At 44.2% G+C, this 26,762-nt stretch overlaps 1 protein-coding gene across 4 annotated transcripts in view; it reads right to left on the minus strand.

Moving 5' to 3' along the window:
* Nucleotides 1-26,762, minus strand: part of tanc1b (tetratricopeptide repeat, ankyrin repeat and coiled-coil containing 1b) — a 110,591-nt gene that overhangs the window by 30,568 nt on the left and 53,261 nt on the right. For all 4 annotated transcript variants that reach the window (XM_081713599.1, XM_035536469.2, XM_035536467.2 and 1 more), the window contains exons 5-10: nucleotides 21,996-22,117; nucleotides 19,918-20,104; nucleotides 16,364-16,663; nucleotides 4,593-4,712; nucleotides 1,451-1,753; nucleotides 970-1,121 (exon numbers count right to left, since the gene is read on the minus strand). In XM_081713599.1, coding sequence (XP_081569725.1) covers nucleotides 970-1,121; nucleotides 1,451-1,753; nucleotides 4,593-4,712; nucleotides 16,364-16,663; nucleotides 19,918-20,104; nucleotides 21,996-22,117 — 1,184 coding nt within the window. The remainder of the gene's footprint in view (nucleotides 1-969; nucleotides 1,122-1,450; nucleotides 1,754-4,592; nucleotides 4,713-16,363; nucleotides 16,664-19,917; nucleotides 20,105-21,995; nucleotides 22,118-26,762) is intronic.

Here is a 26,762-nt window from a genome sequence, read left to right on the forward strand (position 1 = left end):
CACATTTCTTACCTTTATTCGATATGGCCTTCAAAAGCTGAACCCTGCTTTGAACAGGAATCGACTACATCTTTAGGAATACGTGCACACACACAGAAGCTTTCAAAATGAGCTTGGGGAAACCAAAAGAGGCTGCAGAAACACTGTCAATTAAGGTGGATCAGGAAAATAAGAGGACACGACAAAGCACGACTGTAATCCGGCAGCTGTCAGGACTCGCACTGTGTGTGGCGAGGAAGCCAGCTAGGCCACACATCCATAAACCAAGGCATCCAGAAGCTTGTTCTCCATTCACACAGGCTGAATGGCAGGCTCCTATTATACCCTACACAAATCAGACACATTCAGATCAGCGATGCTCTCAAATGCACTACAGAATTGTAAGCAAACTTGCAGCAAAACATTAAGCTATTATAATTTAGGCTAGTTATCTGAACGGGCTAGGCTAAGCCACATCCTTTGAAGAATTCTCAGTGGGAAACAGAAAATAGCTCACTTCCTTCAATCACAAAACCAGAAGCGTATAATACACAACTCTAGCTACATTTCCATTCACACAAAATTGAAATGTGAGCAGTGGCTGATTTATCCTGGATGTGGGAAGCCATTTGCTGCATGTCTGCAAGCTCCAGTGCAGACTCCCTCTCCCCTGCATGCGGCATCGCCGAGTCTCTGGCCAGGTGGACTCAGCTGAGCTACAACATAAAGCAGTAGCTCTAACCAAGCAGAGCTCATTTCAGCGCAACCCCGTCGTCTCACACTAAGGGAGCACACAAACTAGAACAGAAATCTACAGACAGAAATGTGTAAAATCTAACCAGGGTGCATTTCTGTGGTGGTGAGCGAAATGAGTGCATATGCATGTGTGTGCACTCACACATGCATACTTGCGCACACGCACACGCGCACTCACGCACACAGAGCGGGAGTGAATTCATCTGCAGGCAATGCCGTACAGAGGCACGTTACCTTGGCAGCCAGACGCCTGACGGCCTCCTCCCTGTGGCGCTGGAGCTCAGGGGTGCTGGGGCAGCTGTCAGTCTGCAGGGTGCTGCTGGTGCTGGGGGGAGGGCTAGGCTGGGGGTGCTGGCTCAGAGGCAGCTCGGCGCTTGGCTCGCCACCTGCACAGGTGCGTGACGCCCACATTATAAAACATCCACACTGTAACCAAGCAGGTCACGTAACACACGTCAGAAACATGCCTAACCGTTTAAGTGGTGTGGAGTGGTTTGCATGGATGCTGCTGTTTAATGGCTATCTGACTGCTTTTAGGTGATCTGGTAAACAACAATAACTATGGTTCATGTTACCTACAATCAGGCATGAAAGTAAAACATTTCAGTACTAACTAGTGCAAAAATACTGCATGCGAGAATAAATCAGAATATCTAGACAGCTCAGAATGTACCAACTATTGTAATAAGCATGCAGCTGTCCTCTCATCGCTTACTTTTGGGAGAGGTGTTGGGACTATTGGAGGCAATCTGTCTCATGCGGCCTCCATGGCAACTGAGGGCCACCAGTCGGGAGACGATGGCCGTCTTGCCGAAACCCACGCTGCCCACGACTGTGGCCCCGCGGCCCTCGCCTGTGGCCCCGCGGCCCTCGCCTGCCGGGCAGCCCATGAGGACATCCTCCAGCTGTTGGAAGACCCAATCCCGGCCGACGAACACCGAGTCCGTAGTGATGCTGGGAACCTCAAACAGCAGAGGCTTTAGCATGATATCCGCAGGCTTATACGGAGCGAAGCGCGCTACAAGAGAAACACACACAAACGTGTCAGGCAGTGACTGAAGAGACAGTGTGGGGTATTCCTAGTCCTTTTCTAACGGTCTTGCTTATTTATATCTGCAAATGTGATTTGAGCACATCGATTCGGTTCAAACGACGGGTGACGATGGAAAAGACAAATGTGACTACATTAGTCGAGATGTTTTCGCTACACTCACTTAAAGACTGTTCTTTCTGTGCTGCTCCTCGTGATGCTAAAAGCTCTATAGATAAAGAGGCAGTGAGGCAAGAACTGGGTGAGTCTGGGAGAGATTTTCACTGGAGTCTGTCCTTAAGATAAACGCTGGTCTCAGTGATTAGAAGAACACTATCTCTGCTGCTTTGATCCCATGATATACTAGCTGCCATTGTTTGCCAAATCTTATGAGTAGCTGAAAAGATGTCAAACATTATGTTAAGCAGTGCCAAGGCACACAGGAGTCAAATGTTGCCAGATAAAATATGTTTCTAGAAGATAGATCAGTCAAGACCCATGCCAAGACTGCATTTTCAGTAGTCTGCAATCTCGATCTGAGAGGCACACTGCATTCTTTCACGGCCTCTTTTTTCCTCCATGCCTCAGTAGGGGTTTGCTCTGTGCTCAGCTGAAATGCTGAAACTGGGAAATAAAAATATTCCTCTGTAGGACAGCTTGGCTGCTCACAGCCTGGGATTAAGCATGCATGTGCGAGTGTGTGTCTGCGTCTGTGTACGTGCGTGCATGTGCGCAGCCATAACGTGTGTGTCAGAACTCATAAACAGCAGCCACACACTCCCTTTCTTCTCTCCTATTCACTCCTTCACCTCCATCGCTCCGTTCTCCTTCATCTCCTCAAGCCGGTTTTAATGCACGCACTCCTCCACCCAACACACACTCGTCCCTCTCCCTCTGTCTCCATTCTCCCTCGGTTGCTCTCTCTTTTCCCATCCTTTTCCCTCCCTCATTCCCTCTGCGCTCCCTCTCTTTCTCTGAGGATGAAAGAGCAGGTTAGGAACAGTGGGCCTGGGGCAGAGCTGCTCTCAGTGGAATAGGCTGCAGTAGAGTGTATTATTGCCCACTCTGAACGCTGCGGCTTGAATTCTCTCTTCCTGTAATGGGGTTGCTATAGCACCAGCGATAAATGTTTGCTCATTAACAAACGTACACACAAACACAGACTTTGGGTAAAGCACAAGGTGAAGAGGAAAAAGAGTGCTTGTACAGCTGATGAAGGACCTCTGTCCGAAACATTCTGTTTCTCTGGAAACTCTGTGTACTTTACTACAATTGTGAATATCTCTACATCTCTTACTGCAGTACACTGCAAATACTCACCTATATGTATGTATGTATATATATATATATATATATACACATACACACACACACACACACACACACACACACACACACACACACACACACACACACACACACACACACACACACACACACACACACAATGTATGTATGTATGTATGTATGCTCCAAAAAGCAATGGATTATTTGTAAATCCCTCCATTAGAACAAGATGTAGGAAATGGCTAAACACAAACACAGCCTGTTTCTAATCTCTTTTACTGTGTGCTGTGTACACACAACCTCAGCTGCACAGAGGCGAGAGACAGGGAGACTGGCCAAGTTGAGAAGTATGCAAGCGCTCAGCGATATAGACCTGCATCAATTATGCCATGGGCTTCCCTGAGAAAATTCCACCTCAAACTCCACAGCCTCTGCAGCCCGGCACAGGATTACCTGATAAGAATATACAGGCTTCACTCGGGCCTTTCTGTAACTGTCCTAGCCAACGGCACAGTACAGCTCTGACAGAGGGAACAACGGCATGTTTAAATTCATCTGCAGAATAAAAATCCTTGATGTCCTTCTCACAGTACTGCCTACCCAACAGCTGAAATGGCCTTCTTCTTACAGGGCTATGGGGGAAAACGTGGCTGTCATTCTTTCTTTTTTTTTTTGCACTAAAAACATCGCACAGCCATGGGACTCGGAACACAATCAGACGCCGATGGCGTCGTCTGATCGTTCTAGGAACGAACGATCTCATTTCATCTGACTCCAAAGTGAGACAGCACTGCCTTCAGATATACACACAGAGCTCATCCAAGATCACATATAATGAGTGTCAGTGTTCAATTCACTTGGAAGCTGTGAGGTACCGAGCTGCTAGAGTCCAGCACAGTCTAGTGGTCTGGTGAATGCACTTGATTAAACTCTGCAGGTAATTATTTTAGTAGATGTGTTGAACCACACCCAAAATTTCACAGTTACAAACTGTACGTTGCCGTATTTTAAACTATTTGTATGTATAACAGGAATGTTATAATCTATTAAAGTATCTTGGATGTCATACTAAATTTCTTAGAGAAGGCTAGTGTTGTGTGAAGGAAACTTGTCATAATATTTCAATCCCATCATGCATACTGAAAAACAACAAGTCGAAACATTTTTGAAGTAACAGACGCATATAGTTCTGACTGCTTCCTCAAATGAAATGCAATTAGATTCATTTAAAGTCTGGCTAATTTACTCACTCATTTGAAACATGCCAGCTAACATTAGGCGACAAAATGGGTTAGACATTGTGTGTGTGTGTGTGTGTGTGTGTGTGTGTGTGTGTGTGTGTGTGTGTGTGTATATATTTATATATGTGCGTGCGTGCCTGCCACATAATATATCCTTTAAGTGTCACTCCTCAATTGTGCATACTTCAGAGACTTGTAAGAATTATATTCATGAGTGGAATTGGTCACCCTTTGTTTAATGGAGTTGTAAGTGTAGTGGCAACCTCTGATTGAGCAGGCAGTGGAAGTACTGCGTATACCTTTGTCGTGGGGCGGCCTTCCTCCAGTGTGGTGCCAGGGCATGCGTATGGAGGTACGCAGTGGTGCGTTACGCTGCTCATCAAGATAGCTCAGGTCTTCCAGTTTAGTGGAACTGGTAGCTAAGAATACAGAGAGAGAGAGAGAGAGAGAGAGAGAGAGAGAGAGACGGGACAGACAGACAGCGAGACAGAGAGAGACAGACAGAGACAGAGTTTTGAGTTAACTTCACATTTTAGTGTTTTATATTTAAACGGGACGAACCACAGGAAGTCCTTAAACCAAATTAAAACAGTTCAGTATGAGTTTGCCTTGACAGTAGTTAGGCAAAAGAACATGTAAAAATAACACAAGGATGAGGATGCATAACTTCATATAGCAGCTGTTAAGCTGTTAGCACTGGAGATAAATAGCCCAGGAGCAGTATTAAAACAAAAAGCAGAGCAGAACAGAAGCAATGAAAAAAGGAAAGCTCAAACAGGGACTTTAAAAGTGGAATAAATAGAAGAGCATTCACTGAGAGTTGCATACATTTCAGAAGGAAAGATTGATAAGACAGGAAGAAAATGAATGATTGATACCAACGACTGCATTTCACTCACTGTCACAGTTCCTGTCACATTATGAGTATGAAAACACCTGCTGTAGAATCAGAGATACAGAATACTCATTACTAAATACTGCACAGCTTGTTCTGCAAATTTGCTAACTTGATGGTTAGCACAAGCCTCCGATGTCTGACCAGTTGGGCTGTGATGTATTTGTTAGAGTGTATCAAAACGATCTGCTTCGTGCCTGTGTGAGGTCTCTGAAGACTCTGTTTGAGGGCATGTTCACACCCTTTAGTTTAGTTTGCTTGTTGTTAGTCCATATCAGCACTCACTCTGTGTCCTAAAAAAACACACTAATTGAGCAATTACACCAGGATTCAGATAAATCGCATCAAGCAGGCCACATGTGAACATGCCCTGAAAGTGAAAACTGAAAGCCAAAGACAGGCTGTAGTCTGTAGTGTCTACCACCAACCTGCTTTTCTACACTGAACACACTACCACACTCAGATGTAAGCAGGAGTTTAACATTTCACAAAACGAAGAATCTGCAAACAGCATGAAACATGGACTCTGAAACAGACTCAGAAAGCAGAGTTCTAACTGCCAACATGTACTAAAAAAGTGCAGTAAAGGATACACTAAAAACAGTACCAAGGGGCTTTTTCCAAGCTTAAAAAGACTGCCAATGTGAGTGAGTGAAGGTCCACAGTCTTGCTCCAACTCTTGAACCGCTATGAGCGGAGGAGAGGAGGAAAAAGAAAACAAACAAACAAACAGTCAGCCCCTGAGCCACTCAGTGGCACTGTGGATGACAAGCTCCGATCGCCTAACCCAAGCCCATGCCTCCAGACCAAAGAACCTCAGATCGCTGCTGGAAGTGGGCCTAAGCAAAACTGAGGCAGCATGTCCGGAACCATATCAAAACTGGTCAGCGAAGGGTTTCTCTGGGACCGGCTCGAGCAGATCAAAAGCCTTCAGGTGTCGGTACAAGACTGTAACAGAGACATAGAGAACCTGCTCCAAGACAGACTGGTACCGAGAAGTAAAGTGGCGATCACCGGAAACACCACGAGAAAGGATCAGCTGTGAAACAAGAGCTGAAGAGATCGCTGTGAGGTCCCAGAGAAGAGCTTCTTCAGGAAGACAACATAATAAAGAGTTTAAGTGCACAGACACGGACACCCTCTGATCAGGTGAAAGCCTGCCAGAAGGAACTCTCCCAGCATGCTTTGAATCCATCACTACCTGACAGCACACGGATTCTACCCCTCACACTGCAAGGCCACTGTGAGCCACGCTCGGAAACAACCACCGACTAACTCCAGCAAAAAGCTGAGGCAGCATATAAAAGAGGGAGTCTCTCCTTACATAATTCAGCCCCAGACCAGCAGACTGTGCATCAGTACAAATAGACAGCGATGATGCCATCCTTTTACACTCCATTAGAACATCCTGCAAGATAAGATCTTTCCAAATCAAACATCATCCAAAAACAAGAGATTACCAGTACATAATCTCTACAGTCTTGACTCAGCATAGACAACTAAAGCTACATCATCTGCACCAGCCCAAAAGCACCTAAGAGCAGAGAGTGAGCGCTGGAAGACTTGTGTGCAGAGTAGCAGAGGGGGCTACACAAAAACAACTTCCTTCAGTGTCCAACACCCACTTCCACCCTGCAACCACTCGGAAAGTGAACACTGACATCTGCTGCTTAACATTTACGTGAGTCCACCACCTGGACAGATAATGACAAAATGGGCAGATAGTTTTCTAGGATGCTAAGAGATAGCACTCTGCAGGCACCCTTACAAAACGAAGGAAATAGAACTGCAAGTCTGCACGACTACAACAGCACTACCACTGCTACCCAACCATATGGCCCAGGATCCTATAAACACTTCCTTAGAACTCAGTGGGACTGCCCTTGGACCTCCACAACAGTACAGACAGTCTCAAGCAGCATTCCAAGCCACAGCAACCAGACAAGGCCACTGGTTCAGACCAAACAGACCAGTCCCACCAGGCCGGAACACAAGCTGGCCTGACAGACCAGCCCGCCAGGCTAGATCACAAGCTGACCAGACAGGTCACAAGCTGCTAAATTCTAGACCAGTTCAAAGTCACTGCTGATCAATAAATGACATTTCTATCTATCTATTTATTTATTTAGAGATTTAGATTAAAAATGTATTAAAATATTTGACTTGCCATCTGAAACCTTTGCGTCAGTAAAGTGTGGGGTCAGCTTACAAATGAATGATTTGGCAAATGGGACAAATGCCCAACTCAGGTTTTGCATGAAGAGCTTTGAAAGCACATCTTAAAAGTACAGGACATCACAAATTATGCATGCAAGGTAGTGAGGTAAAGTTCCATTAATTTTAATTCACAGAAAAAGATCAATTAATCACTAAAATTACATTCTACTTGTATCATTATAAAGGATGGCAAAACCAACCTCATCCAAAGCTTCATTCTTTAGACCCTCTCTCACAAATCCACACCTCACAGTTCAGGACCAGAACAGAGCAGCCAACCTAATCAGTATTAACCAAAATGACAACATGCCTAAAACAATGACACTAGGAAAATTAGGAAGGTCAAATTTCAAAGCAGTCTGGCCTGAAGCTGGCTGACAAACTGAAAACCACCCTGATGAAGCACAGGCCCAGTAAGTATTGTCTGGCTTTAGGGACAGAGGGCAAAAAACACACCAAATAGACACAGAGCTGCACTTCTCCACAGAAGGCTCAAAATACAATGGGCTTCGGCAAAAAATCCTTACAAAAATTAGCAATAAATAATCTACATTTAGTGACCTCAGAAGTGTTGAGAAATTTTCAGGTTTTAAAAGCATAGGATGAGCACTGGTTTCTTGCACACTGTCATCACCCAACACTGTGAGGGGGTAGTGACCATATCATTCATGCAAACATTTCTAGCCAATTCACTACTAACAAACATAACACTATGTTAATTTTAGACCTATTCTTCTTTAGTTTTTCTCCTTTAGGTGTAACAGTGCTACAATATTAATTTCAAAATGAAAGTAGTTTTTTAGATTCCAAAGTGCTACAATGTTGATGCCATCATTCTTACAATATACCTGAACTTTTTGATCTAACCATACAGTATGGTACCACTATTTGTAATGGCAATAAGGAAGACTGAACTGAACCAAGAGAGTTTAGTATTAAAAATACACCCTGGTATCAGAAATCACAAGACACAAGAAATAAGAAACATGACATCACTGGGAGCTATAAGTTTAGAATAAGTATACATTCTGTAAACAAGCATGGTGTGATATTGTCAAACACTCACACTCAGTCACTACTGTATATCACAGAGCAAAGAACAAAACCAGTTAACTAATGAAAGTAGCAAAAACAGAGGAGGGCCAAAAATGACATCATCCAAAATGCCACTCACGGACCGCGATCATGATAAATGCAGCAACCCAACAGCCATGAAAGGAACCGGGTCAGTGGGAACACACGCGAGCACACACACACACACACACACACACACATTTTAAACATACATATGCATGAATCTGTATGTTTTTCCAGTTTAAAAAAATGCTGGAATCTAAGCAGCAATGCCCTCCACAAAGAGGTCATGCAGAAACACCTAACTAATGAGAGCCACACACAGAGAGAATGCATGAGAAAGTGCATTAAAGACAGGGAGGAAGAAAAAAAAATGTATACAAAAGTGAACAAGTGCAACTCTTTCAACATGAGAACAGTACTTCTATATCCAAATACCCCAAAGAGGTTCACAAAAAACAGTCAACAACACCCTGAGTGATTTATCTCTACTGTCCAATTACTATGTACAATCACAAGCTACATCTTTAACAGTCACAAAAAGCGATAAGTAATCTGTGCTACTGTTCTCTCGTGTATTAATACTCAAAGCCAACAACCTGTTAGCACTACAGGAAACTCCCTTCGCTTTCCTCAGCGCTAATTCTCTGTGCAAAGCCCCTGCACACTGGTGACCTGTACTCACGCAGTGGGGAGAGCCAGGCATGCAGACAGGCGTGGAGAATGGAGGCTGTTCCCCAGGCACAGCCAAGGAGGAGGTGTGGGGAGCGTCCCCCACAGAGAGCTCTCTCATCAGGGCAGCAGAGTCCGCCCTCCGCCCCGCTGCACAAAAGCCTCCATATCCACTCACTCGCTCAGACGCTTGCTTGCCACATTCAACTGGTGACTGAGGCTGCAGCACAAGTGAGAGCCGCTACTGAGGATCCGGGAGGGGGGGATAGAGAGAGAGAGAGAGAGAGAGAGAGAGAGAGAGAGAGAGAGAGAGAGAGAGAGAGAGGAGTTGCAGGAGACAGAGGTAGATGGAGAGGAGGAGGGAGAAAGAGTGCATGAGGGAGGGAGGAAGAGAAGGATAGATATAGAGAGAGAGAGAGAGAGAGAGAGAGAGAGAGGGAGAGAGATAGTATTCAACACTAAAGATCTCAGAACTAATGCTGCAGCTCACTGAGGGTGGAGAAAGCAGGGAAACGTGGCGGGAGCGACTGATTACGCCCTGTGCAGAGACGAGGGACAAGAATGAATCAATGATTCACCCAGAAAAAAGGAGGACAGAGATGCAGACAGACAGAAACAGAAGAGAAAGAGAGAAGGTAAGCGACTGGGTCAGAAGCATTACGGTACCAGAAACACAGCGCAAAAAAGGACTCAGCCCGCAGAAAGAGGAAGAAAAGGATGGGGAAGACTGAATGAAAGCGAGAAGGGAAGAGTCAGCTAGAATGAGACAATTCTCTCGCTGATACGATAGTGGAGCCGTGGGGGAGGAACCAGAGAGAACGAGAGGGGAGGGGAGAGAGAGGGCGAGGGGGAAGGATAGAATGGGGCAAATGGGGAGGGAGGGAGAGACCGCAACGGTGGGGAAGGGGAGGGATTTCAAGCCCAGTGCTTACACACACATGCTGTTTCACACATGCACACACACAAATCTACACCCATGCATGGTGTGAGTGTGTGTGTGTGTGTGTGTGTGTGTGTGTGTGTGTGTGTGTGTGTGTGTGTGTGTGTGAGTGAGTGTGTGTGTGTGTGTGTGTGTGTGTGTGTGTGTGTGTGTGTGTGTGTGTGTGTGTGTGTGTGTGTACAAATAAGCTTCAATCTAAAGGGCACACACAGGCTGAATGTTGGCTCGCCTCTTCAAATACCCCAGTGCGATGCATGGCGGAACTAGACCTAAGGACGACTGAACTTGGATCAAACCTGCTTCTCACACACCTGGCCGACGATCACACCGCACTGCACCACATGACACTGCTCTCCATGTCATCAGGGCAAACACAAGCAGCGCACCCTGCATCTACCGCTTCCATTAGGAAAAAATGACCCAAAATGATCCTCATCACATCAAGGGATCGCTGGTATTTGACAATGATGATGTGACGTTCACCACGTGTATTTCCACTGACGTTTCCTGCCTTGGCTTTCATGTCTTTGGTATTTATAGTCATGCGTCTTCATGCGGTCGGTTGCCAGGTCCGTCCCACAGAAACAGACGACACAGTCTGAGCACTGCAGGTCCAATAATCTCCAGCAGAGTAGTGGAACGCTGCAGGTGACCGACTCTGAGCTCACCTGCACCTAACAGCCTGTGGCCCTGAAAGCCGCGCTCAGCTACGCGCATCCCCGTCTCACAGCCAAACGCAACGCACAAACACGCAGACAGAGAGAGAGTGAAGATGTTTTACCAGCACCCTTTTTTCTTAGTCATTTCCCAGCAGGTGGCTGCTATCGCATGTCCTAACATGGAGCACAGCTAGCTCCTAATATGGCTGCGGGTTGAGCTCGGGTCCCCATTACAGAGCCCAAACTGTTAATCCACCTGCACTACCTGAGAGCCCCTCACCTTCAAGTGTACAGCTTAGAGGTGGAAAGTATTGAACATGAAGGCAGGAGAGAAGGAGGAAAGCAGTGAGAACCTCACCTCACTTGCTGTGCCTGCTTAGACAGCTGTGCAATTAGCAGTATCTCTGAGCCACAATTCTAATATCATAGTCACGATTTTCTGAAGTGCTCCTAAAAAAAAAAATAGTAGCATGGTGACCTTTTCACCGCAGGATGTCTGTAAACAGTTAAACTGTCACTTTCAACATCCATTAGCATGAAAAGACGTTCAAGAAACCCACAAACGCATGCATGCACGCATAACCACACAGAGCTGAGATTAATGGAGGACTTAAAACAAATCCCTGTAAGATTTAAGAATTGGCTAAGAAAAATATCTATAGATAAGCATTTAATTTAATAATACTAGAACCATGCAAGGTCAATGTATGTTGTTGGATGAATAAGGAATGTCAATGGGCCAAACAGTTTACTGCAGCTAAACAGTGGGACACACACTTACTCACAGCTCATTAACAGCAAGTTCAGTGAATGTACATTTATTTAGTTTGTCAGATGTATTGTTGACCGTAACGTGGCCCTCATATAGGCAGTTCTACATGCAGCCGTCTGACTGCGCTGCTCCTGGTATTGCCACACGAATGCATTGCATTTATCGCCGTCATGGCTACTTTAACTCGGACGAGGAAAGAAGCGCTCGGACTAGGGTGCTTTTTTACTTCACTGCTCACATGCAGCAAGATGTCTTGTACAGTCAGTGTGGGTCACTGGTCAAAACATGCATGACCGTGCTCCGACACAGAACGATTACCAGTTTGCAACAACTGGCAACACGTGTGCCAGCTGCATGTGCACACATGTCAGCACAGCAACTGCCTGTCTTCAGCGAGGTCTTCGTAGCTCCATTTCCCCTATGCTATTAATGTTGGGACTATGCTGAAATTGAAGAGGCCCAGAAGTCTCCCTGCAGAGGACACCTGCATACACCGTATTCCACTGTTCTTCACTGGGAACTGGAATACACCTCAAGGTTCCCAACATTCCAGACGGATCGAGAATTATTTGTGTTTGAAACTGTAGACTGGACTGCACCCTTTGATAAGCTGATTGATTAACAAGCTTGTATTACTTAAAAATGTCAGCGAAGCACAATTGTGCATCTGTCTCTCTGGTGTATTTTTCTTTGAGTTCTCCGCCACCCCCAGGCATTCATACACACACGCACAAAGGCATACCCGCGCACATGCACACATACCCGGGCGTGTGCCCATGCACGCGTGTGCGCGCGCGCGCACACACACACACACACACACACACACACACGGAAGGAAAGAGCATGAGCGAGAATGAAATCTTCAACAGCCCCACCTTGTCTGACTGCTGAAGTTCATGTGGCAGTGGGATGATCACTGAAAAATCTTTCATGTGTGAACCCCCCTGTTACTTTTTCTATTGGTGGAGAGCTTACATTCACAAAGCCTGTGCCCACCAACGTCATAACAAGCCATACTGTATTCACGTAGGAGAACAGAGCAGCTCTGGCCAAGCTAAGCCACCACACTCATCAGATATTGATGACAAGCAGGGAGCCAGCCTTGAAAGTTCTCTCTAAAATAATCCATAAAGCGAGCTCAATACACTCCTGGTACAGAATGTATGAATTGTACTGAAATGTGATCATACTTTCACGCATTTGTACAGTTTGTACAGTTCCAGGAGAACAGTAGCTGCCTAAAAATCCTGCCCATTCTACACAGTACTATGCTGCAACATAAATAACACTGCATGGCCAACCACAGTGCACTGGTACAACATTCCTATAGTACTTAAATGTGTTTGTGACTTAAAAAGAATGTTATGGTTTAAAAAAAAAACTTTGAATGAGAAAAGCTTAGAGTATTACATACGAGAGTACAGGAACATTTACCTGTCAACGAAAATAATAGTACTGAATTAACTCAGTATCTGAACTGGTATTCAGCAACGCTGAAAACAATCCAGCCGACCCCTCCACATTACTTCATGCCTACATCAGCGCAGTAACTCATCTTACAGTTTCACCCAAGTCTTAGTACATGTGGTGAGTTCTCTTGTTTGGTTGGTCTTACTTTCTTGGCAGTGCAACCCAAGCACACAGTTCCAGGCTGGGAACTGATGATGGAAGAGTAGACATGCAGACATGCCCTACTGTGAAATAATGCACTTACAGACCAGTTTCAGCCATTTAAAAGGGAGGCTTATGGCCATTAGGAATGAAATCAAATATAACAAATGAAGCAGCAAGACAGGTGTGCATGTGTGTGTGTGTGTGCGCGCGTCTGTGGTCTTTCCGTCTGCACTTCCGTCTAACCTACATATCTGTAAGAGAAGCATAAGTATTGTACGAGTGAATGTGAGTGGACCTAAGCACTCATTTCCACATCTATTCATTCACAACACCCACTGCAGCACAGAAAACACTGGTTTTGTGCCAATATTGTGTACGCAGTATTCATTACACAGCTCAGATGCCTTGTCTGGTCTGATCACAATGACAAAGCTAAACCTGATCTGCCCATTGTCCATTACACCCTCATAGCTCCCTAAGCTTGTTAGCATGGAGCTTTTACCAGCAACAATAAGCTAGCACTACTATCCACTTTTTCTCTCTCTCCTTTGGGGTTTGGTCATATCTAATTTTCAACATCGATAATTTTCCATGATAAAAATTACTATACACAAGAGCACCACCTTTGCAGGGAATGGCTATAAAAAGATCTTCTTGAATATTGTTTTTCTTCCTCTTTGTGCTCCTCTGTTTCTATGTTTCTTATTTCGGAGGCATAGTAACTGGTTGACTGACGGGTGCAGGTGTGTGTCTGGCTCTAATACTACAGTAAATAGGTGAAGTTATAAACAGCTGATCCTTATGTTTTGGCAAGGACAGCTGTTGGTCTGGGTTGGAGTTACAGTACTGTTCAGTTACAGTACAGTACATTTAAACTGTACTGTATACATTTCAATCTGCATCATATATTTTAGGGTCACATAAGGTTCCAGGGTAATTATTATATAATAAACCACAAAAACAAACAACAACATTGCTGTGATAATGTATTAATATATAACTTGTTATCCCATTCAATAAATGATAAAAGTTTTTTTAAACAGGATTTGTCCTTCATTTGACCTCACTGTGTGTAGCGTAAGGAATAATTTAATACATGAATATCATGAACCCTCTATGAGGAAATTAGTCAAACTGGGCTCTGTGGAAATCAAAAACATTAATAAGCCAAGAAGAAAGAATCCCCACAACACTGGCTACTGCCTGGAGGAGCACAATAGAGCTGCTATCACGACCAGCAGAAATGAACAACATAACAGCATGTGGAGAACACCGACTGCTGTATGTGTTGCTTCCGAAGGTTTTCTTCAGTGGAGAAGACACTCTGGCTCATCTCCGCAGTCACGGTCCAGTCATTAGATTTGGTGCAGTCATTAAGAGTTGTGCTTGTTGAGCCACTTGCAATCCCCTCTTGAGAGGCAAGGGTGGCAGGCTGCAGCTATGGAGCAAGACGGTGTGTGGCAGCCCACACGCGTTTCAGGACGTTTACGTGAGGCTGTGTGTGTGCATGGGTAGAACAGGAGGGTCTCTTCAGCACAGGGTGGTCTAGCACCCTCACACATGCCCACATGATCCGCTTCGCCCAGCTTGCTCAGTTTGGGGAACCACATGCCGCCGTCCTCAACATTAACCCCAGAATATAAAAGCCACTGTTTGTGCACTTTGGAATGGAGCTCTCAGCAGATGTTAATGAGGCTGCCTTTGACACGCTCCTCATTCAAGGGCACAGGAGCCAGCTGTAAAATCAGAGGTGCAACTCTAGTGCCATAACCATGTGTCACGGACTGCTCCTCCCCGATAAATCACATGGTACGGCTCGCCGCGTGCAGCGGGATCCACATATGAACTATGTTCATCTGTTTTGTAACCACGCTCCCTGTGTATAGGGTTTGCTGTTAAATGTCAAAGTGTCTATTTAAACCCCTATCTGTGTGTGCTCCCTTTGTTGGTCACTGTCGCTACGCGAGTCGTTGAAATAACAATTACGCCAGCAGTAACGTCTGTGTGTGTGTGAGCACCATTAATGTTAGTGTGTACTTTGTTTAATGTTTAAATGTGTAACCATGTCCACTGTTGACGTCTTATGTGAGTGCCATTTATGTAGTATGTGTTTTATGTTAATAAATGTTTTGCACTAATGGGGGAAGTCTGTGCGTCCTGCCCCGCGCCCTGTGGCACTCAGGCCAGAAGCGTTACACCATGACATCATTCTGTCAGGACCTGGGGCGGAGACACGTCGGCATGGCGATGCGACAAAGAAGACTTGAGGACATAAGGCTGTTATTTAGAGTCTGGGACATTAGTATGCCAGAGACCATTTGAGAGAGAGAGAGAGAGAGAGAGAGAGAGAGAAATCTTAAAGAGGGTGTGTGTGTGTGGTGTGTGTGTGTGTGTGTGTGTGTGTGTGTGTGTGTGTGTGTTAGTGTGTTAATGAGTGAAAATGAGGGAGAGAGAAGTTTGTGTTTGTGTGTGTGTGGTGTGTGTGTGTGCGTGCGCGCACACGTGTGTGTTGATATTGCTGTGTGTGCAGTTCTAAAGCACTACAGTGAGGTTATGGATCTATGAAACACACAGTAAGGATTAAATGCTTTGTTCACTAATGCCAAACTGGGTGTGAAGTCAGTATATGCTCAAAATGAATCTGGTGGACTACACACACATACCCACACACCCACACCCCCCACATACATACACACACCCACACAGACACACCCTAACAGGACAATCACCAGTCAGATTTAATTGCCTTCTCTTTATTGCTGAGTTTATCGTTATGGCTTCATCCTTCATTTATGAGCATCACCACCATTTAAACTCTACAGCAGACAAATGACCCAGTACAGCAATAACACCACAGCACTCACCTACCACAGGGCTGCATTAACAACTTGCATCAAATGCACCTGCCCTGTTGACTCTACTCTGGAGAACATATCTGTGTGTGTGTGTGTGTGTGTGTGTGTGTGTGTGTGTGTGTGAGTGAGAGAGAGAGACAGACACACACGCTATGTTTGTATATGTATAAGGTTTGTGCAGATATAAGGTTTTCCAGTTTATCATTCATTTGACAATGACTCGAGTGAAGTCACAAGTTATCACCAGATCTGATGGTCAACCACGCCAAACCAGAGGTTCAGTCCAACCCCAGACATGTCAACAAGTGGCAACACCACCCCTCCCCCTATGGCGCCACCCATGCTGCCAGCTGCTGTTGGTCACTCTCTTACCTGCGACTGAGTTGGGCCTGGGCATCATGAGGCTGGATGAGCTCTGTGTCGAGTAATGAACCGGACCCTCTGCGCTGGTCCCTCCCGCCCCCATGGTCGATGCGGCTGCGACCCTGCCGCCAAAGGAGCCCTCCGTCCCGCTCGCAGGTGTCTCCTCCTCGGCCACAGGAGAGCAGGTGTCTGTGCGGGCAGCGGACGGGGCCAGCACATGGTGCCCCGCGGCCCTCACGCTGACTTCCTTACTCCACTCCAGACTGGAGCCGCTGCGGTCGTCATTCTCCGACGAGCTGGTAATGGTGGCTGGAGCAGAGCCAAGGAGCACATCAGGATCTCAACAGGAATGGGCTTGGGGTCAAACTTCAGTTTATAGTAAGAATGGCAAATTAAACAAGAGGGCATTTGTCACGTTCGAATTAAATTTGCGTTTGAATTCTCATTTAACACAGAGTGAACACTTATCTCGTTCTTTTTTTGTTGGGTTTGAATGCATATGAAAAAGAGAAAATGTCAGAAAAGGGTGATAGCCACCAAGGCTAATAACTGTTGACATATGATTGTGGCGAGAACAAGGAAAGGTGGAGAAATGGAAGGAGAAACTGACACTGGAATCATGACTGGCATTCTCAGAAGACATCCAATTTGAATAAATGACAGAAGGGGAAGGAGGTCTTAACCTCAAACCCGTATAGTCATGATGACTTCACACAGGGGTTCAGGCAGGAGAGAGAGAGCATTACAGAGAGAGAGAGAGCAAAAAGGAGAGAAAAATGGATGAATGGGCGTTAAAGTCACCACTAATTCTATCATAACTCATCTCCTTCCTGTCGAGCAGTGAAATGAGATTACTGACCATAATAAAGGACTCTGAGAAGGAGTGTATTTGTACTTGACAGCTGTGACCTTATCAGTAGCCTCCCCCTGCTCTATTTACCCGCTACATTTGGCATTGAGCTAATGAGAACTAGCCTCATTCCCATGTACTCTCTTCAGGCTTACATGACATATGTCGACTGATGTACAATATCCCCCAAAAACACAGGTGAGGACAGTATGTAAATGAATCGAGGTACATTCGCATAATCTCGGCATGATCACTTTTGCTTTACGTCCACTAATTGAATGACATCGGCGCAGTGCATGTAAATCTCATTGATGACCATGCATCTAATGCCATTAGGTTTATTAACCACGGGTGAATGGACTGAGCTATGATTTACACATCATAAACCACAATGGGGAGAAATTACTATGCGGCATTCAGGATGGCACGAGTCTAAGAGCGAGGTCAGTCTAAAGCCTTGTGCAGTTGTGCATGTAATTATTTCAAATAACCGTTCTCCAAAAAGTTGTTTTAATAAAACAAACAAACAAACAATGAACAGGAGAAGAAAAGCTTGTTTCCATTAATAGGGTCCAGACAGGTGTTTGATCACATGGAAAAAAAACAAATCCCATAATCCCTTCTTCTGCTCTCTCAGGTCACCACAGACCTGCCAAAGGACACCTACATTCATCAACTACAAGGTGAGAGCACTCACTGGCGCTCTCTCTCTCTCTCTCTCGCTCGCTCTCTCATGCGCTCTCTCTCTCTCTCGTGCCTTCTCCCACTATATATTTATTTCTCTCTCTCCCCAGCGCTTTCTCCCTCTCTCTCTCTCTCTCTCTCACTCTCTCTCTCCCTCCTTCTCTCTCTCTGCCCCATCATTCTTGTTTTTTAAAGGATATTGTGGATTTCTCACTTCAAACATATGTTGCATCACTGGTTACAAACGTCAAAAAAAAAAAAAATCCGCCTTTGAATAAAACATTTCATGTCGAAAGCATGAAAGTGGACAGACAGAATAGAGAAAAATGTCTGAAGCAAAATGTGCCGAATATGAATGTGAAATGCATATGTTTACAAATTACCACTTGAAAAGAAACCAAAATATTGGATATAAACTACAAATTAACACCGGTGTTACATATGGTTAAAAAATACAGTCCAGGGCAAGCAGAGATAACATTATATGAACCAACCTCATTACATTACATTACATTTATATATATATATATATATATATATATATATATATATATATATATATATATATATATAAAATATATATATATATATGAATATTTTTATATATATATAAAATGTAATGAGGTTGGTTCATATAATATGTAATGAAAAATGTAATGAGGTTGGTTCATATAATATGTAATGTAAGCCTGAAGAGAGTACATGGGAATGAGGCACTTCCATGCTACACAAGGATACAGACCATATTGCTGCAGGGTATGCAGTCATGTAGGGGCATTTCCTGATTAAAGGCTAAAACCATAGGTTTCATAGGCTCAGTGCAACCATAGCTCTGAACAGAAACATCACACTCAACGCAAACTTCAAACAGCCTGTTCATGTCAAAATCTGAATGCTTGTCTTAGTTATCTGGGAGGATGGGAGACAGGTTAATTCATTCCTCAGATGAAAGCTAGATTCATGTGTTCATTAGATGAGCAAAAGATTCAGCTATGTGTTTGAGATTCCAAGCTTCACGCCACTCCCAGGACACCCAGCTGTATTGTGCATCAGTGTGCGTGGACACACATGCACAGACAACCCAACCTTTGTGTCCATCCAATGTGTTGGAAATTCAGGGCATCGCTGGCAACCTTAATATCAGTGCTAAACCCTATGCAATATTGGCATAGACAGTGTATACACAGTTACATCCATTTTGTAGGCTACAAGGCGTGTGAGAGAATAAGCCCATGTGCCGTTCTTCTGGTGCCATTATAAATGATAAAGGCAGTCCAACTCATTTTGCTACTGACACCTGCTGCTTTACTTGCAAACGTCTTCAGATGATGGTTATGGTGGGGGTTTCGAGGGTGGTCTTTCCCCCAATCCATTTGGAGTTGAAGTAATCAAAATATAACTAAGGTCCAGTCTTGTGATGAGCCATTCTGGTATAACAGCACGGAGAGTTCTAGCCATAATAGACCTCTGCCTGAGCTGAAGTTTCCGTCATCCGCACAGTTAAAAGAAAACATCAAAGAAAACATACTAAACAATCCGCGCTAAAACGTCTGGAGCAAATCTCCTTCTCTATAATGGCCACATAAAAGGAAGAGAGATACTACAGACAACTAGCAGCAGCTCAAAGCATTCAGCTGTCATGTTAAACAATAATTAAGAAGAAAAAAATAGCGACTCTTTGTCAAAGAGTGTGACAGCACAGATGAGACATTTTTAACCAGTTAGGCAGTCCAACAGACACAAACATCGCCATCATCCTTCAGCCACACCACACACACACACACCTACATCCACCTAAGAGATAAAGCTAAAACCACAGTGGGACACTACAGCTAAGCCAAAGAACATTAATCCCTTCTATGCCATGTGGGTGTGAGTTGGTCTAAGTGTGAGTTTGTGGGTGTGTCTTGACATCATTCTTGAAGGGAGCTGGGATCTGATAACGGTATTGCAAGCGCTGCAGTGCATGGTGGTAGATGCATAGCTAGGTTTTGTGTGTGTGGTGTGTGTGTGTGTCTGCCTGAAGTACCTATGATCCCACTGTCCTTGCTCTCTAAAGTAGAACTAGGGCTGGTGATAGTTCCACAGGGGCTTCTCTGGCTGGTGGGGACACGACTGGCACTGCTGTTCAGGGTGGAGCAGGGGCTGTCCGTACACGCTGACGCTGTGCTACTGGTCAGAGTGGAGCAAGGACTCACTCCCTGATTCACTGAGCCCTGGAGAGAGATAAACACACACATAGCCAGGCATGTTATTGAGCTCTCATGGACAGATGACTTACTCAATCTAGCTTTAAAGATGGAGAGAGCAAGAGAAAAAGAGAGAAAACAGAGGAGAGGAGAAGGCTTACAGAAGAATGATCTACAGGAGATTAACATAAAAGCATTAAACCTGTAAACCTTAAACCCCGTTCTGATCAACAGTTTCCATCTTGAGCCAAGCCCACAGAGTTCATCTTGAGTTCAGCTTTTTTCACCCTCCAAACAAACCCAAGTGCATCCAGTGCTTCAGCAGATAAATCAGCCTCTCATTTGTCACGGCGAGACACGTGTTTGGAGTAAGATCACTCACCACATTATTCATCTGGACCAAAACAAACCAAAGGCAAACTGCTTCAACTTAAAACCATCTCAAAGCTCAAAAACATAATCTCTCCTGGGTCCACTCCCTGCCCCTCTTCCAACCAATGAAAGACACTCATCTTACTGCCTGACTGAAGGCTGGCTGAACTGGTCCTCATTCAAACAGCATCCTCCTGATATGTCCACTGGATCAAACAAGGTATGCAGCACAGCTCAGTTTTACTGATGTTAATTTGTTAATAACATCAGTAGGTTACAACCTAGGAAAGCATCTTCTTTCACGCAAAAGGCAGGACATATAAGAAACTGATTAATTAGTTTAGTAACAATATACTACTATAGGGAACTATATAAGCCATAATCTGGGGTTGAGGTGGCTATGAGAGACATAAGACATGCACAGTTTACTGAAATACATAAAAGTTATTTAGCATCATTTCATAGATGTGCGACATATATAACCCTGCAGTGTTTAGGAAATACTCTGAAAAGTGTGCAGTCTTCTGAATGCCCTGTGAGAGCCAAGACATTCTAGGATAAATGTCTCTAATAAAAACTGATCAAACTCATGAAGGATTGTACCGGACTATTGTATCTGATCTTGTTTTCCCAAGTTATGATTCAAAGCTTACACTATCCTTTAAACTACACCAAGGTCAATATTTTATAAGTCTCCAAAACACAAAAATGATATTGAGTAGGTCATCAATAAACCAACATTTCCACATCCTCATTCATCCACCATCCTCATCCGTATTTGATTAATGGGGAATGACTCCTGAATCATAACACCCGCCCAAATCCAACTCCATTAAGATTCTGAGTCACTGTGTGTACAAGGTTCAGAAGCCCACCAGCTTAATTATATCTGTCAACACACATACACACGCGCGTGCACAGCCTGCAAGACCCTGACAGAACATGCACTATTTTTCTGGACAAGCATACACACACCCAGATTTGTCAGAGGGTCACAGAAGAAAGCTCAGCTGAGAACAAATCAATTCTGTTAAACAGGAACACAGTAAACCATCCATCACATGTACACACACCAACCCTGTTACACTTTACAAAAAAACAAAAAGCTGCAACACACTCTGACCATATGCAGCCCAAACACAACAGCCGCTCTTACCCTGCGAGCTGCAGGCTGATCAAAGTTAACCTTACGCTGAGAGAGGAGCCATTCCAGTGATAATGAGCCTGTAATTCAGTCCAAGTAAAAAAAAAGAACGCCAGCCACCCCCTCTCCTTTACTGCCATAGGTCTGCCTCGTTCTCAGTCTTCTCTCCCTGTCACTTTGCCTCCTTAAATTCTCTCTTGTTCTCCCAATCTCTCTCTCTCTCTCTCTTTTTCATTCAGTTTTTCTCTGTTTCTATTATATACACACATGTATGTTCCCTGCCTCTCAAGCAGTTGTTCGCTCTGTTTCCTCGGGCTGTTTCTTTTATCCTCCAGCCTCTGCCTCATGCCCCCCCCCCCCCCCTTTTCCCTGGCAGCAGCTGCAGGAGGGAAAATTAAATACCTTCTTTTCATTCTTGTCATCCATAGGTATGCGTGTGGAGCCTGGGATACCTTCACCCAGCAAGAAGCCCAACCGTGTCATCAACTCCTGAGTGGCGGGGGAGGAGCCAGGACCGGCCAGCTCTGAGACATGCACACACAGAGAGAGAGAGAGAGAGAGAGAGAGAGAGAGAGAGAGAGAGAGAGAGAGAGAGAGAGAGAGAGAGAGAGAGAGAGAGAGAGAGAGAGAGAGAGAGAGAGAGAGAGAGAGAGAGAGAAAGGGGGGGATAAGGGGCAGAGAGAGAGAGAGAGAGGAAGAGAAAGAAGGATGAAGTAAAGGGTAGAGAGACGGAATGTCAGGGAGACAGACATAAAGAGAGAGAGAGAGAGAGAGAAAAAAACGGTTAGTTTCCCACACTGGCAGGATGGAAGAGTGGCACAATGTGGGTTTCCCTGTTTGTTCTACTCTGTGTGTCTCCATCTCCTGCAGTCTTCAGAAACTGAGGGACTAGTGACAGTGCAGTCAGCTGGAGTTACAAGAGTCACAAAACCACACACATATGCACACAAATCCCTGTCAAACGTCTTCTCATATACATAAAACATACACAATCTGGCCAGTGATGGAGACCCACAGCACATAGCATGGCACAATACGTACGCACACACATACGTGTGTGGAGAGCGAGAGAGAGAGAGAGAGAGAGAGAGAAAGAGAGATCATTAAGGATGCAGAAGCAGTGTTGAGGTTTCCAGTGTGAGTGTACTATTTATCTGCTGCCTGTTAGCAGCTCCAACTCTCTAAGATAGGAATGGAATATTAATGAGTGGAAACGAGGACCCTCTGTTCAGTGCCTCAAGCCATCCCACACTTCAACATTCCCTTCAAGTATCACAGTGCATATGCACCATCCATCTCACGCTGCTGAGCTGGTCCATTCTTCAAACGTGCATGACTACAAATGTCCTTGTGCTAGCACGTGTCTGAAATAAGCTGCTTTGTGGCAGAATTGAGAAAGAAAAAATAAAAACAAAAAACACCAAATTTTTAAAATCAGCATGTAAATTCTTGAGTACCTGTGGTAGCTCACTACTGTGAGTACAGTGACCTATTCCATTGCACACTGTTCTACCACCTCTACCGCCTACCTGCACGCGCACACACTTGGTGGCAAAAACACAATTAAAAAAGGCACATACTGAATCACATTTTAAAGTGCTTACAGTCAAATGCCCAGAAAATTACTAGAGAATGCACAATCCGCACCGATCCATGTCTGTGCGTTGAGAAATACATGGTGGGGGTGTTTTAGCCAATGATTCCCAGCTCTGAGTAAGAGAGAAAGGGATGTGGCTGTCTGGAAGACAACAAAGGAGAGGCTATGAGTATGTAAAAGAGCTGGGTGGAGATACAGAAGAATCTCATCACTCTCCTCACCTCTCTTCACCAATGATGCATATAGGCAACCCTGTTAAAGAGAGGTAGCATTCCTTCTCACTACATACCCCCCAAATCTCCAAGTCTTTTCTTTTTAGGAATAGTTCTAATAGTAATAATACTAGTGTAAGACGTGCGCCACTGTACGATGGAGAAGGCTACGATGTAATAAAATCCTTACTCCTAAGCAGAAGAGAGAACTTTGCGTTCCTCATTCTTCAGCTAATTTAGATTTTCCTCTTGACCTTCCAATACTCTCTGCTCTTCCGACCCCTCTCTGCCTTCTCCACACTTTAAATATCCCTGCTTCACTGCTAGGAGGGATGCCTCTTGAGGTATTCGGCTAACCTTCCCTCTCCGCTGCTCACTGGCTCTCCTCTCCTTCGTGTGCTCTCTAATTGTCCTGCTCGCCCGTGCTGCGTCTCCGCCGAGGTCCACTGCTCTCCTGCCCCTCTCTGGGAGTTACTCGCTAGCCACGTCACACTACAGCACCATGTTTCATACTGCCCCGCACTGACTTGAACGTTTTCCTTTGTTCAATACCAGGTGAAACCAAGACAAACAGCTGTTTTTAAGGTAACACATTGATAACAGGTGTTCTATCTTCTGCCTGTAGAGATCACCAAACAGAGAGCATGTCTTGAATAAATAACAAAGTCATAGTAATCACTTTTCCTGTATCTAAGCTGACAGTTGCTTCAAGTAACCATTAAGCAGCCAATAAGAGAAGTTCTGCTAAACTGATAATAAATGAGCAAAAACAAATCAGTCAATTGTAAATGATAAATGATAAATGATGGGTCTTGCACAAATGCACTCATTATCTTGAAACTGACACGCTTAAATGTACATTGCTTTCAAGGTTACAAAGAGCAGCCACTGGAGTGTGATGACCTAGTAGGAGAGAGTGCAGGACATCACTCCTCCCAGTCACTTTGTGCGTGTCCATTCCACGGCAGGCAACGGAATTAAGCCTGCAGTCGGAAATCTTATTTTAATGAACTTCCATGTGCTGCTTGGTATGGTGGCTACAGGGTGTAGCAGAAGCGAGACCTATGCCATACAGACGACTCTGCCATCTCTGCTTCACAGTATCCACCACTACATTGGAACAAGCAGTCCAGCACACTGCATACAATACCTCTGTCAGATCAGTGAGATTAAGTGGACAAACTTGGACAATAAGTGGCTGACATCCAGAATGGTAATTTAGCCCACAACTACTTGTGTGTCAGAGCTCTTCCTAAAGCCACAATCTGGGATTTCAGATAAATTGGCTGCCAAAACTGGATTTTCTAAGGCAGGGCTTGGGAGCATGTTAAGATGCAGCTCTGAATATAAAACACTCAGTGACATACAGACCTGCATGCCATGTGCATGTGTGAACCAACTCACCAGCTCCATTGTTTACAGCTCAAAACTTCAACTTACTGCAAATAAAAAAAATACAAACGCACATCCTGAAAAGCAGAACCTGAACCTGAAATATTAACCACCACATGCCATCACTGCGTATAAACTCCACTTCAGGATCTGAGGGGCCAGTGAGGCATGAGCAGAGCTGAAAACAGATACGCAGGTACGTCCTCAGAACACTTAGAGGCTGAAAATATAACTGTATGCATGAGCATTGCTCCAGGAGCTATGACTTGCGAGTGACATCATGCGCACTGATCACTGGTTTGAAGGGGTGGGGGTGTGTGTGCCTGTTTATATTTAAGCTCCACTGTTCCAGTACAACAATGAGGGATCAGAAGGCTGCATCTGTACTCCCGCTATGGGCAGGAATTAATGCTCGAGCATTACATTCAGTTTTGTGGGACACAAAATACTCTGGTGTGATAAACGGGAATGGCTTCATGTATGTGTGAGTGAGGACTGTTTATTTAGCTATGGAGGAACAAAGAAAGACACACAAAATCATCTCTGTTGGTGAGACATTTATACTGCAGCAACACTACACCAAATGCACAGTTTATATATTATTGTAAATGCATATAATATATTTAAAATGCTAGATTAATGATTTTTAAAAATAATAACAATACATCATCAGTGTTGCATTAACATTTATGGTGTTCATTTGAATCCAAACGGACCTTAACACTGCCACACTTAATTTAAGACTGATACTGTGATTACACTAAAACCAAAACAAAAACTAGTAAAAATCTCAGGACTGATACTATGGTTAGAATAATATTAAGAAGTATACATGAATAATTTTCAAACATCAATTTAGCATCACAATATATAGTCCTTTCCTCCCCCTTTTGCTTGTCTTTAAAATGTGTGCAATACATGTAGTTGTATGTATTAACATATGTAACATATATGTAGTTGCAACAACATGCATAAGATTATGCAATGGAAAGATTTCACATAAAAAATGAACATTACATATTTAGATATATTATGTGTAAAGAGCAGTAAAGACCTTGTCCTGATAGCACTTGGTCTGCAGAGCCCTTAAAGTGGTCCTCAGTCACACTGGTAGCTGTGCTATTTATTGGCAGCATAACACACATAATCAAGTATAATATGCATATAAAACAAAACATATACCAATCAAGGCAATTCAACTGTTCGTTACTCAGAATCCTAAAAGAGAGTTCTATGACAGAGGGTAGAATTATAGATATATCCCATGTACTGTTGGAATATTGATTATAATTACATATTATAATATTAAATTATTATTATAATTTTATATAAACAATATTATAATTAATATTGTGTCATGCAGCTTGCCAAAAACACAAAGTATTATTCCCACACAACTAGTGTGTATTGCTATGTGTGAATGTAAAATGTGATTTCAACACAGTTATACTTAGGAAGCTCATATCAGAAATGCTCAGCCCCCTCAGCACCGCATACACTATAAGATTAGCTCATAATTTACCGATACAGAAACGAAGGTAGGTTTTATTAGTTGAAGTCATTAATATTGCTTAAAGGTCTTGGTTGTTGTGATATCAACAAAATGTCCTGCCTGTTATGGTGACTCTTTTTTGGCCTTTAGGTAGTATCAAAAATGATGATTAAAATAACTGAGTCACTGTGTGTAACTCTACATTAATAGCCTGCCATTACCCAGCTGGCTTGAAAACCCGACCAGTGCTTCGGGCTCAGGGCGCCTCTGGTCCCACTCATGCACAGAGCAGCTGGCACGTTCCAGACCCGACACAGTCTTCAGAACACAGGCTACATAAAATCTGACAGTTTAACAACCATAAAAAAAATCCCCAACAGAGGCATGAATGCTTACTATGTTTTCTCTTGGATGCCGTCCAAATACAAGTGTAAATCAGTGTCCTCACCCAAATAAGATGTACTGCTACCGACATC

The sequence above is a fragment of the Electrophorus electricus genome, chromosome 4 (assembly GCF_041902795.1).
Source record: "Electrophorus electricus isolate QZ-2024a chromosome 4, ASM4190279v1, whole genome shotgun sequence".
Lineage (NCBI taxonomy): Eukaryota > Metazoa > Chordata > Actinopteri > Gymnotiformes > Gymnotidae > Electrophorus > Electrophorus electricus.